The sequence below is a fragment of the Oratosquilla oratoria genome, chromosome 44 (assembly GCF_046742065.1).
Source record: "Oratosquilla oratoria isolate Oo_2021 chromosome 44, ASM4674206v1, whole genome shotgun sequence".
NCBI classification, from domain to species: domain Eukaryota; kingdom Metazoa; phylum Arthropoda; class Malacostraca; order Stomatopoda; family Squillidae; genus Oratosquilla; species Oratosquilla oratoria.
This window is the reverse complement of record NC_134820.1, coordinates 14,215,063-14,227,834: the sequence shown is the minus strand read 5'-3', so window position 1 is coordinate 14,227,834 and position 12,772 is coordinate 14,215,063. Positions and strand designations below refer to the sequence as shown.

Genomic DNA, 12,772 nt, shown 5'->3' with positions numbered 1-12,772 from the left:
TATATATATATATTCTCACTCTCCATATTATATATCATTCTGCTGAAGAGGACCACAAATAGTGGTCGAAATATGCAGATATTCTGTCCATCTTATCTCATTCTCTGACAGTGGGTCAATAAGTTTCATATTACAAATGTGCTAACACACACACACACACACAGACACACACATATGTATATATATATATATATATATATGCAGTATATACTTTTTTCTGAGAAGAGGGTCCTCTGGACTGAAGGAGCCAAATCATCTTGATTAACCCTCTCAACCAGGTGGTATACCAATGGCCATTATTCTTGCTATAGTGACAGACAACTTCAGTCAGTTGATATTTGGCCCAAGAATATGACTTTACCCTCTTTTGTCGTTGGGAAATATTTTTTTGGAGGCAGTCAGGGTACTTCAAGGTTTTATAATTGCCATTCCTTTCTCTATTGGTATAACTTTTGTGTTGATTGTATTATTATGCATGAAAATTAGGCCATTGTTCACTGTCCAATTGCTTCCTAATTTTGTGACAAATAAACTAAACATCATTAGATTCATGATTTGTCAACCTGTCTTTGCATTATTATATGTCTGTCTAGTTAGCTAGATACCTCTACACCAGCCTATCTTTGTACAGGTGTTCTCCGTATTGCGCTTGAGCGACACCCCAGGGTTGGGTCCCGTTTCCTCTGTGGCCTTCCACCCGGAGGACCCCGGAGTCCTATCCGTGGTGGGCGAGCGCGTCCTGAAGCTCCTGCGTCTCAACGCCAAACTCCTCAAGTCCTGGGGGTATCAGGGTGGGAACAACCACAACTGTGTATGTCAGGTGAGTCGGATTCATTTGCCATGGTCATGCTACTAATGGATATATATAGGCCGCAATTAAGTTGTGATTTATTCCTTAGGGTGCCTGCACAGAGAAAGCGGATTTCTCTGCGCGAAAAATATATACTTGTAAACAAATATAGGTGTCCACAGAGAAAGCAGGCTTGAGCATGTTGAAGCGGGCAACATGCTTCAACCCGCTTTCCGGTTTGCTGTGTTCCCCGCTCAACCCGCGCGGGCGGACACCCCTGATTGGAAAGCAAGATGGATGTTAAGATCCTCATTACCAAAGTATTTGAAAGACTACCATTGTGGAATAAATGGAATAAGCACCACACTAACAGGGATGTTGTGGATAAGCTGTGGGCTGAAATCAACAAGAAACTGAACATGCTATTTAGTTTATTCGAATTGTTTCTTGAAGTCACTACATAGACAAAGTCGTGAAATGTTCTAAAGATAATTATATTCTCATAGTTACCTTCAAGAGGTTTCTCTGTATCTCGTTCTCTCTTTTTTAGGCATGGGCAGATCAACACACTCTTCTCGTTGGCACAGATACGGGAACTCTGCTTATTCTCGAGGAAGGAGAATTCCGGATTGAACTGACTGTTACACACCCAGACTTGCCAACAAGGTCAGTGTCTCCAAAAACAGTGGCGCACCCTGTCGGTCGTTGAAGATACTCCTTTCTCGTAAGAATACCCCTTTCCTTTCTTTCGATTTTTCTGCATTTTTCTCTTTTTTTTTCTAAAATAATCATAATCAGTAATTAAAATTATATTTTTGTTGTCGCTTGAACATATCATTTCTAAATTTAAACCGTGAATACAGTACTATTTGTCGAATAAAATGACTAGAATCAAGATTCGATCAAGACGTTCACCTAGTAATAAAACAGGCAAACTAGCAAACTCAGTGACCCCTTCGTCGTTCCTGCAGCAGTAGCGATAAGGAGAGTGGGGCATCTAAAGCTGAGGAGTGCGGGACGGCTGCGCCCTTGGGACCAAAGCATCGCCGCATCACCGTGTTATCTTGCTTTTCTGGGGGTTTCGTATGTGCCTGTGGACCTGATCAGGTATTCATCTTCCAGAGGAGTGACAACATCAACGATTACTATGTGCAGGTAGGGTGTTGCCCAATTAATTATATGGAGAGCTTCATGATTAAAGTGCAGGAATGAGTAAAGAAATGTAATGATTAACAATTTGCTGGAAAGGATGGATTTACAAATCAAGCTATTTCATTCTTCATCACCTTATCCGGGGCCAGCCTCTTATCCCAAAGTGAGGGTTGAACCTGGATGGTTTTTCTTTTTACTAAATCAAATCATGTCATCGGGCGTTACCCAGAACAAAATGTATCAAAATCGTCACAATCGTCCGTATAAGGTTAATAGACAGGTTAATCTCAGTGGTAGTTAACTTCTAAAGAAAAATGTATCTCCATATGGGGTACTGACTGCGTTAGTTTTAAACAACCAGTATTTTAGGAACTTAGTGACACTCATACGTACCAGATTCACACAGCATTCTTCATGCTACCCTCCTTCAGTCTCTCCTTTGCTACAATATTCATCTTCCTTTAACACCATAAGTAGGCCGGGTGTCAGGATCAGTGAGAACACCACTCACGCATTTCCTGTATTAAAAAGAGTCCTATCAGAAGGGATAGGGGCTGTCGGATGCTAGCAACCTCACCTCCCGAAAGGTTAATTGTTAAAAGGAAGAAAGATTGTGGGGTCACACTCTGGCGGCGTGGCAGTCAACTAGCAGAGTATCCCCTTTTTTACCATGCCAATTCACCTTGCTTCCCGGCTGAATAGATAATTATTGTCACGAGTTTCACTGACTGGAAACTCTCAATCCTAATAACAGCTGAACGTCCTTAGGGCCTCCCATGGATTTCTTTAGGAAGAAAGTTTGAATTGATGTCTGCATTGTATTTGTGCGGTACTATTTTTGTCACCGACTTGTAGTAGGAGAGCAATCCTTGGTTGTCAGCTCTTCTCGTGTCTTGGGTTTAAAGGTGGAAATACAGTCAAAGCTGGTATAGCGAGATCTTGGGTCCAGTCCAAGTGTTAGCCCATCGGTGCTGTACCTTTTGATGGAGGTGAAGGGGTTGACGGGGAATGAAGGTGGACAGCAGGGAGACTCTCCGACGTCCATCTTTCAGGACCACTCGGCGTTGGTCCAATTCTCTCCGGGTAATGGCGTCTGAGTTCAAACAAATAAAGGAATCTTCTCAACGAAACGAAATCGCCAGGTGGCAGCCAGAACAAAATATTGCACCTAAATGTACCAAAGTCGTCTGGCAGTAAAGCTTTATTTCTTTATCTTTATATCATTATCATCAACAATGTTTTTATGTCCAGGAAAAGTTTAATGTCCTCTATTTTGAGCAGTCTGCTCGTGTCAGGATGTATTATTATTCATTCATATATTATGTATATATATATATATGTATATATATATGTGTGTGTGTGTGTGTATATATATATATATATGTATGTATATATATATATATATATATATATATAGATATAGATATATATACATATATATATATGTATATATATATATATATATATATATATATATATATTTTTTTTTTTTTTTTTTTTTTTTTTTTTTTTTTTTTAAAGCGTTACACGATGCGCGTTTGTGAACCGAGCGCGGCGGCAGTAGTGAGCGGGCGGGGCGAGCACACTGTGGAGGCCCTGTCCGTCAGCCCGGACGAGCGTCATATCGTCCTGGCCACGCACACACTCCAGCTCTTCACCAACATCCTCCCCAACCTCGAGTCAACGAAGGTGAGTCCGAAATCATTCACGGAGGATGATAATATGAAGAACGCACGCCAGGAGACGCCCAGCTGTGGCCGAAGCCATCACCTCTGACCCGTGTCGGGATAGCCACGGGGAGTAGTGGTAGGTGCCGGGGAATGCAACCCAGACTTTTGGGGTGACGAGATGAGGTTGAAGTGTAGCGCGCCACAACAGTGCACAAATGAAATTGTAACCTCATAGTGTCCGTTGTGGTGCGGTCGCCGTTAATCCGCTTTCATCAGTGTGAAGGCCTTAGTTCCATTGCCAACAGCTACTAATGATTACTACTTGCCCTGGCTGTTCGATAACGTAGGCAAAAGTAATGGTTTCGGCTGCAGATGCAGCTAACGGCCTCCTGGCGTATGCTTTTTCATTTTTATAGAAAACTTAGTGGCTGTGAACAGAAATGCTCATGAAGTTCAACATAACCACCTCCATATAAAGTATGATGGAGAACCAGTGTGTTTATGTACAAGATAATTTTAAGCTCCAACACTTGTTATACGCCTTGGAATTTAAATAATTCAAGAAAAGTCTGAAAAACCTTCTGTAGAGGCACTATTACCATCAAAGTTAAAGTTGTTAATAACGCATAGAAACTGTAAAATTAAGGCAGTGAAAATATATACAAGGCCCTACAGAGGTTACTTAGATCCTTTTGGGAGGGCAGGAAAATAAACACCAAGGCTAAAGATTGATGTTCACAGCTTCCCAACCTCCTCTTCCGCGTCCTGCACGCTCTCCACCACGAGCGGGGGATCCTGGGCGCTGCCACGTGCCTCTGGAAGCCCGTGGTCCTGACAACCGGAGGCGACAGAACTCTGCGAGTCTGGGACTATGAGAAGAACCTGCTCCTCATGAACCAGCCCTTCAGAGAAGACATCTTCTCCATCGCCCTTCACCCCTCAGGTGGGTTTGGTGTCGTACTACGGACTTGAATTATTGATTAAATGATTACTTGATTGGTTGATGACTAACTTATTGGCGCAGAACCCAGACACTGCAGCTACTTAGCCATATGGTGTTATACCTACCGCCGCAAGCCGATGGCATGGAAACAATTCCACACTGATACAATAGTACAACATTTCTTCCAGAGATCTGTGGGAGTGCCCGGGGACCAGGGCTAGTCGGTCGCTGTGGGATGGCCGGTTTCTAATCAGTGGAACTTGAGGCAATGGCTATTATTCATCAATTATTCATTTCTCAATTCCTTCGTCCATTTATTCACCCATCTATCTATTCATCCATCCAGTCATTCATTAATTCATTCATTCATTCACTCAATCATTTCTATACCCCTAGGTCTGAATGCTGCTCTGGGGTTAACAGATGCCCTACGGTTGGTGCATCTCCTGTTCGACTGTGTACGGCCTTACCATCAGCTGAAGATCCGGCGGTGTGACGTGTGCAGCTTTTCCCCCGGTGGACAATTGCTTGCCGCCGCAGATGGTGCCCTCGTCACAGTCATCTCCAGTGTCACTCTCAGAATGGTCCATATCCTAAAAGGGCACAGCTCAAAGGTTAGGGTCCCTTTGATAAATAATAATGATTATCAAGGGTGATAATACTATTATAGATATGTATGTATGTATATATATATATATATATATATATATATATATATATATATATATATATACATATATATACACACACACATACTGTACCAATGAATTTTCCCCCTTGCAAGGGAGGTAGCCAAAATGAAAGGCATAAATTCACTACCACCAATTTCAGTCCCACATACTCCACTCCCATTAACCACCGTTCCCTCCCTCTTTTCTTGGCTCCTCCTGAAAGACGAGTCATCCCTGCATATATATATATATATATATATGTATATATATACATATATATGTGTATATACATATATATGTGTATATACATGTATATATATATGTATGTATATATATATATATATATATATATATATATATATATGTACACATCAACTTAGTAACCATGTAGTAAGCGCTGAAACCATCAGTTGTTTTAAAAATCTGTTAGACAACTTTATGGATAGGGATGACAGGTGGTGATGGATATGGAGCTGCCTAGTGTAGGCCTTATGGTCTCTTGCAGTCTCCTTTATTCTTATGTTATGTTCAATTCGGTAAAGTTGTTGTTGTGGCTGTCTCCCTCCACTTTTCCCCGTCTTTAATGGATGCTTCACTCCCACCTTTCAACGAACATCCCTGCAGGTGGTAGGCCTGGGCTGGTATCCTGACGACGCCGTCGTGGTGGCGGCCAGGCAGGACGGCAGCGTGGTTGGCTGGGACGTCCGCACTGGATCGCAGATCTGGCAGGTAGTACTTGACCTCACCTCACATGCTATTGCCTTGATTTACTCAAGAAACCCGCGTCCCTGGGATAGCAGGCAACGGTCTACAGGTCCCCTCAGATGCCTCACTTTACCTGCTGCCATGGTTACTTCCTACTAAAGGACCAATGACGAGAGCTTGCACGTGGTAGTCCTGTGAGGCAGACGTTGGAGAGAATCTTACCAATCACCTTACAATTATCTTTGATCCCATCAACACCCTCATCTCCTTCTGGAGGTGCAGCAACGAAGAGATGGCACTCTTTCTCTAGATCGGACTCCAGATCTCTCTCAACTGTGACTATTTTCATTTACTTTTTCATATTTGGAGCTCTAGTAACCGGTCACTGTTACTCTCCTCCTTATCCTAACAGACGGTGACATAGAAACAAACTCGTACTAATTTGACACAGATAAAAATTCTATATCTCTTTCCGAAGAAATCTATAGAAAGGCACGAGGATCATTGTTGGTTATTGTAGTTTCATATAAGCTGGAAACGGCCTTCGGGTAGATTCAGAGATCTTTCAGAGAACAGAATTAATTCTTGTATATGTCAATACCTGTTTACATTAATTTATCTTTCCGAAAACTCGCGACCTCAAAGTAGCCAACAAGACTCCTTTGGTCCCCAAGAAATCTTTCTTAAGATAAATGTCTCTCAACGAAAAGCCACGGCCTTGATATTGCTAATGACTGTTCTCAGGTTCTCCCAGAGATCTCTGATAGAAAAGATGATATATTGTTGTCTGTACTCTGTATATGAATTTAATATCAATAGTTAGTTGGAGGAGGAGAGCAGGTGCCTTTGATCTAATTCCTTATGTGAAAATAGTAATAAAAAATAATCGAAGCTATGTGGGAGAGATATTAAGCCTAGTCCGGGGCAGCACCTTTGGGTGAAAATGAGCATATAAGTAGACTTTTCTCGATGGAATACACATTTAGAACAATTGAAAAAAAGATTGACCTAGGTGCAAGAAATACATTAAATTAAGGTGATAATAATTACCGTTTCCTTGGCTTTTATTGACTGGAAACCCACAATAACCAGACTCTCGGGCCCTTCCATACATAAAGATATACAAGGAGAGTCGTTGGCGGAAACCTGAACAGGTTCTCCCTCGGTCGAGTACTGTAAGGTCGTATATGATTGGTTAAAACATTCCATGAATGTCTGTGTTCGGAGGAGTTGATGATTAGTCAGTTGACACCCAATTTTTACATTAATTCTTCAGTTTCAGCTAAAGACAGTAAATCCGGATAAGATCTTTTGTTGAATTTCATTTCCAAAAACACTTTTAAAGTAACATTGTACATTGCTGAGAGATGCAGAGGATAAGAATATAATTCGTAGTAACAATAATTTGTTTAGTTTATTTAGGTATTTCTTACTATTAGATAGTTATTTCAATGAACATATTATGATAATTAAATCGAGATTTTTTCTCATTAAATTAATTCTTATCAATTTTTTTCATATTTGAATTATCTGTCAATTACTCGCCTCCTGGTAGTACCTCATCTGGAACTTTATTAGATAACACCTCAGTTGAAATTCAGAAGCAGTAGTAAAAGAAACTTTTTGATGTTTTATGATAAAGATATTACGGCATTATAGTAAATAGAAAAAGAAATAATCTTACTTTGTTCAGTACATTCTAGATGTAAAGATATGTTAGAATAATAACGTGTTCTCTTAAAACCCAGTGCAGTGCTATGCCTAAACCTACCAACAAAAAAGCAATAGAGTTCACATTCAAAATTGATAACATATAGATATATAAAATCCAGGTTAGTTTAGAGGTGGGTGTGTTTCATTACAAGGGGAGGTTGTTTTCCCTGGCAAATTGCTGGGTTGACCCCGGGCTCATCTTTCTTGTTTCTCTTTCGCTCAGGTTCGTTCGGGATCTAGCTGTGTCTTCCTGTACGCCACTCTCTCCCTGGATAACCAGTCGACGCTGGTTGCGGGCCACACTAGAGGGCTGGCCGAAGTCACCGCTGGCCAGGTAGGTCCTTATCATCCGTTAACTTCGAGGGTTATGTAATAAATTCTGCAAGTGAAAAGAGTCGTCGGTCTCAAATGAAATCAACACCTGGTAGCAGCTAGAATGAAACATGTCACATTGAAATTATTAATCACGTACGGGGCAGAGTCCCACCCCCAAAGATGAAGGGCTACTTGTTGACTACTAGAAAGTACTGTATACCTAAAACCTACCTGTTTGAAATGGTCGGGGTATATATTAGTTAGCACCTTCAGCCGTTTAAAGGCGTGTATAGGTTTTGTTAACATAAGAACATAAGAATGAAGGAGACCGCAAGAGACCATAGGCAGTTTCATATTCATTACCACCTAACATCCCCATACATAAAGATATCTAACTTTCTCTTAAAACAACTAATAGTTTCAGCACTTACTATTATTGGTAAACCAGTTCTTGCCCATTTCCTTCTTAAATATAAATTCGTCTGATTTAAATCCATTACTACAAGTCCTGCCCTGCTGTCTTAATATGATGACCTTGTCTGCATCACCTTTGTAAAAAACCTTGCCACATTTATATATCTCTATTAGATCACCCCGCACTCTACGTCTTTTCAGAGAGTGTGAGTTAAGGTGCCTCAGCCTGTTTTCGTAAAGTAAATTTCTGAGCCCATGTATCATTTTGGTCATTCTCCTCTGTACTGATTCTAGTGAATTAATATCCATTCTATAGGACGGAGACCAAAACTGTACCGCATAGTCAAGGATGGGTCTAACTATCGCCAGATAGAGTTTGATAACTACATCTGCACTTTTGTTTGTAACCGTCCTAGCAATAAATCCTAATGCTCTGTTAGCCCTATTCCTGGCACTAATGCACTGTTTCCTGGATTTAAGGTCAGGACTCACTAACACTCCTGATACTTTTTCACATTCTATTTTCTCTAAAATTGTATTTCTTAAACTATACCTGTTTTCTGAATTGTGTGAACCTAAGCTCTACATATTGTATTTTGAGATATTGAAATTCCTTTGCCATTTCTCCGACCATGCAAACAAAGTGTTAAGACCTTCCTGCAGTATCCTGGTGTCTTCCTTGGACTTGATATGGCGTCCTATTTTAGCGTCGTCTCCAAACTTACTAACATCACTATTAATCCTATTGTCCTAGTCCTTTATATATATATATATATATATATATATATACATATATATATATATATATATATATATATATATATATATATTGAACAAAAAGGAAACCAAAAACAAGCCCTGGGAAATCTACTAGTAATACTACCCCATTTGGATTTTGCACCGTTAATGGTGAACCAATGTTTTCTATCACTAATCCATGCTTTGAACCATTCAAACAAATTTCGTCCTATACCACGGACTTTGACTTTATTTAGTAGTCTCTGGTGGGGCACCCTGTCGAATGCTTTGCTAAAATCAAGGTAACATCGTAACTATCATTGTTATCTGTTCCCTTGTAGACATTAGTGTAAAAGAAAAAGAAATAGTTACACATGACTTACCCTTGATGAACCCATGCTGTAAATCACGAATCAAATTATGCCTCAAGATATGAGTTCTAATTCCATTAGTATTTTACCTATAACTAACGTCAAATTGACAGGCCTGTAGTTGTGCGTAGAAGATTTATCACCCTTTCTGAAAAGAGGAATAACGTTTGCCTGCTCCAAGAAATAGGCACGAATCCAATGTCTAACATCTTACTTGATACTATTGTCAACTGGTCGCAGATTTCAAAATTACACTGGATCCGAGGATTTTGTAGTTTTAATTCTCTCAGACTGCTTGACTACTTATAGCTATCGCGAGACAATTTTCTTCAGCAGCGAGATAGTCCTTGTGTGTGTGTGTGTGTGTGTGTGTGTGTGTGTGTGTGTGTGTGTGTGTGTGTGTGTGTGTGTGTGTGTGTGTGTGTGTGTGTGTGTGTGTGTGTGTGTTCGTGTTCGTGTGCCCCACCCACGAGCCGAAAGTTATCAACTGCCATACCATAGCCTAGTGATTATATATAGATATTCCTATTACGTATCTGTAAGATTAGAATAAACGAACCATATTAATCAACAAGAAATTTGTTTCAGATGGTTCAGGACATCAGGTACGACAAAGGAGAACTGACGTGTGCAACCCTGGCACCTGTCAAGACCTTGATGGCTCTGGGCACCAGTCAGGGCCAAGTGGCACTCAACAGGTACCCTCTTCACATGGCACAGGACTTCGTCGTCACCCAAGGTCATCACGGGAAAATCACAAAGGTCAGGTTTTGTTGCAGTTCTTCTTTATACATTATACATATGAATGTAACTTATGTGACAAAAAATAATAATTCATCTACCCATTTTATATTATTTGTTTTTGTTATCATTTGTCTGTCTGATTTTCATTTATTATTAGTTATATACCAATTTATTATTATTTACTATTTACCTGTTTGTTTATTATCTAACTATACCTATGCATTTATTTATGTATTTTATTTGTTATTTACATTACTATAGTTTTTATTTATTATTTTATTATTATTATGATTTTTTTTTCGCATCCGACCTAGATATGGACCAAAAGGTCTCCTGTCGGCATGCTCCGCCTTTGTAATCCTTTGTACCCGTCGCCCGTAATGTGAGAGAACAAAGATATAATATAAGTAAATAGGCGTAAAAAGAACACATACAGAATAGATAGATGTGGGACCTACCAAAAACGGACCAAATGTTTACAAGACAGGACGCACAGCAATACATTCAATAATGTAAAGCTCGTAGGTGCAACGTAAATGACAGACACACATTTAAAGACCGGATCCCACATAATAAAATCTAATGCACCACTAACATCACTGTACAATAATTAAAATAAAGTTGGTAAATGCAACGTAGACGGAAATTAATACCTGTCTGAAGCCAGAATTTTACATAATTAAATAATGCCATGATTGCAAAAGTAAAAACAGTTACTCTCCATCAAATACATGAAGTAGGAACATAAAGCATTGGCCACAAAATAGAACACACAAAGAATGAATAAACATAGGAGTGATATATCACGGATGGACCAAGCGTCCATATGACAGAATGTCCAGCGAAACAATCATCAATTTAAAACTGGTAATTACAACGTTGTAATGAAATCAACACAAGTAAAAAAAACACCATCCCACCCACCACCAAAACAGAACAACTGCTCCGTTAACAAACTCAAACAAACCACGGACACAAATGCACATTACTGTCGGGGTAAGTGAAGCCTCTTCAGCCTGTCCTTGGCTCCCTTGTAAATCGGGTTCAAAGTGACGCACCTGTTGACGCTGTTCTCGTCAGTAGCCCACGCTTTCCCATTTCCTTTGTACTTAACCTCTGCGTTCTGCCAATCCATTCATGTTGTCTATCTAAGCCTTGCGAAGGTTAAGGATAACAAGAAGGAATTCCAGTTAGAAATTAGATCGTAACGGTTCTAGAAAATATTCATGCGAAAGGTATCGCTGTAATTTGATTACATAAAGATACAGAAATGATCAAAATCGAGAAAGGAGTACGGCAAGGTGATACAATTTCACCCAAATTATTTACAGCTTGATTGGAAGATACTTTCACATGGTTGGGTTGGGAAGAGAAAAGTTTGAAGATAAATGGCGAATATTTTAACCACCTAAGCTTTGCGGATGGCACTATTCTTATTTAAGAAAGAGCAGAAGACTTGTAAAATATGCTGAGTGATCAGAACAAGGAAAGTCTCAAAGTAGGTTTAAAAATAAATAAGAGTAAAACCAAAGTAATGTTCAACACGAAAGTTCAACACGAAAGTTCAAAGTAAAGAGTATAATTAGTTTGGCCAGATAGTAAAAGTGACCAAAGATCATGATAATGAAATAAAAAGGCGTATTACAATTGGGCGGAAAGTGGTAAGTATAATAAAATACTGAGATGTTTTTTCTATATTTGTGTTTGAAACTTAAAGTTTACAATCAATGCGTTCTGCCACCATCTATGGGTGAGACTTGGAAATGCACTTGGGAATGCACAGAGGAGAATGGAGAGGTCAATTGATGGGAACAACGACGAGAGACCGAAAGAGAGCAAATTGGATGTGAGAGTAGACTAGATTGAAAGATATTGTGGAGACGGTAAAAGAGATAAAGTGAAATTGGGCAGATAAGTTAGCGCGAACGACTGATGAACGATGGATCAAATGTGTTACTGAGTGGACGCCTCGAGGTGGGAAGCGTGGACGAGGGAGACCAAACTACAAGCTAATCAATTTTACATAAGTTATAGGAAAAACTGTTGAATCAATAATAGCTAATAAAATCAGAGATCACATCGAGAGACATAATTTGATTCGTGACTCAAAGCATGGGTTCTCCTGTGTTATTTACCTTGACTTAGGAAAGCGTTCAGTAAGGTGCCCCACCAGAAACTACTAAACAAAGTCAAAGCCCATGGCATAGGAGGAAAAGTGTTTGAATGTATTAGAGCTTGGATCAGTAACAGAAAACAGTGGGTCACCATAAACGGTGTAAAATCCAAATGGTGAGTGTTTCTTGTGGAGTTCCCTACGAATCGGTGTTGGGTCTCTTATTGTTCATTATGTATATAAACGACTTGGACAATGGGATTAATAGCGGACGATATTAGAATAGAACGCCTAATTAGGTCAGGAGAAGATGCCGATATTCTGGTGGGGGGTCTTAATAAATTGTTCACATGGTCGGTGAAATGGCAAATGGACTTCAATATCTCAAAGTGCAGCGTGTTAAACGTAGGTTTACACAACCCAGAAAGCAGGT

General features: G+C 39.8%; 2 protein-coding genes across 2 annotated transcripts in view; both read left to right on the top strand.

Annotated features, from left to right (window-relative positions):
- LOC143022285 (cilia- and flagella-associated protein 57-like) overlaps positions 1 to 2,002 on the top strand; it is a 9,023-nt gene extending 7,021 nt beyond the window's left edge. The window contains exons 3-5 of the mRNA XM_076180429.1: positions 632 to 820; positions 1,341 to 1,456; positions 1,762 to 2,002. Of these exons, the coding sequence (XP_076036544.1) occupies positions 632 to 820; positions 1,341 to 1,456; positions 1,762 to 2,002 (546 nt within the window). The remainder of the gene's footprint in view (positions 1 to 631; positions 821 to 1,340; positions 1,457 to 1,761) is intronic.
- Positions 2,003 to 3,472: 1,470 nt separating this feature from the next.
- Positions 3,473 to 12,087, top strand: LOC143022284 (cilia- and flagella-associated protein 57-like). The gene is made up of 7 exons (XM_076180428.1): positions 3,473 to 3,631; positions 4,354 to 4,555; positions 4,952 to 5,169; positions 5,851 to 5,955; positions 7,868 to 7,978; positions 10,071 to 10,244; positions 11,944 to 12,087. Exons 1-7 carry the CDS (start codon positions 3,473 to 3,475, stop codon positions 12,085 to 12,087), a joined length of 1,113 nt encoding a protein of 370 aa, XP_076036543.1.
- Positions 12,088 to 12,772: the final 685 nt, after the last annotated feature.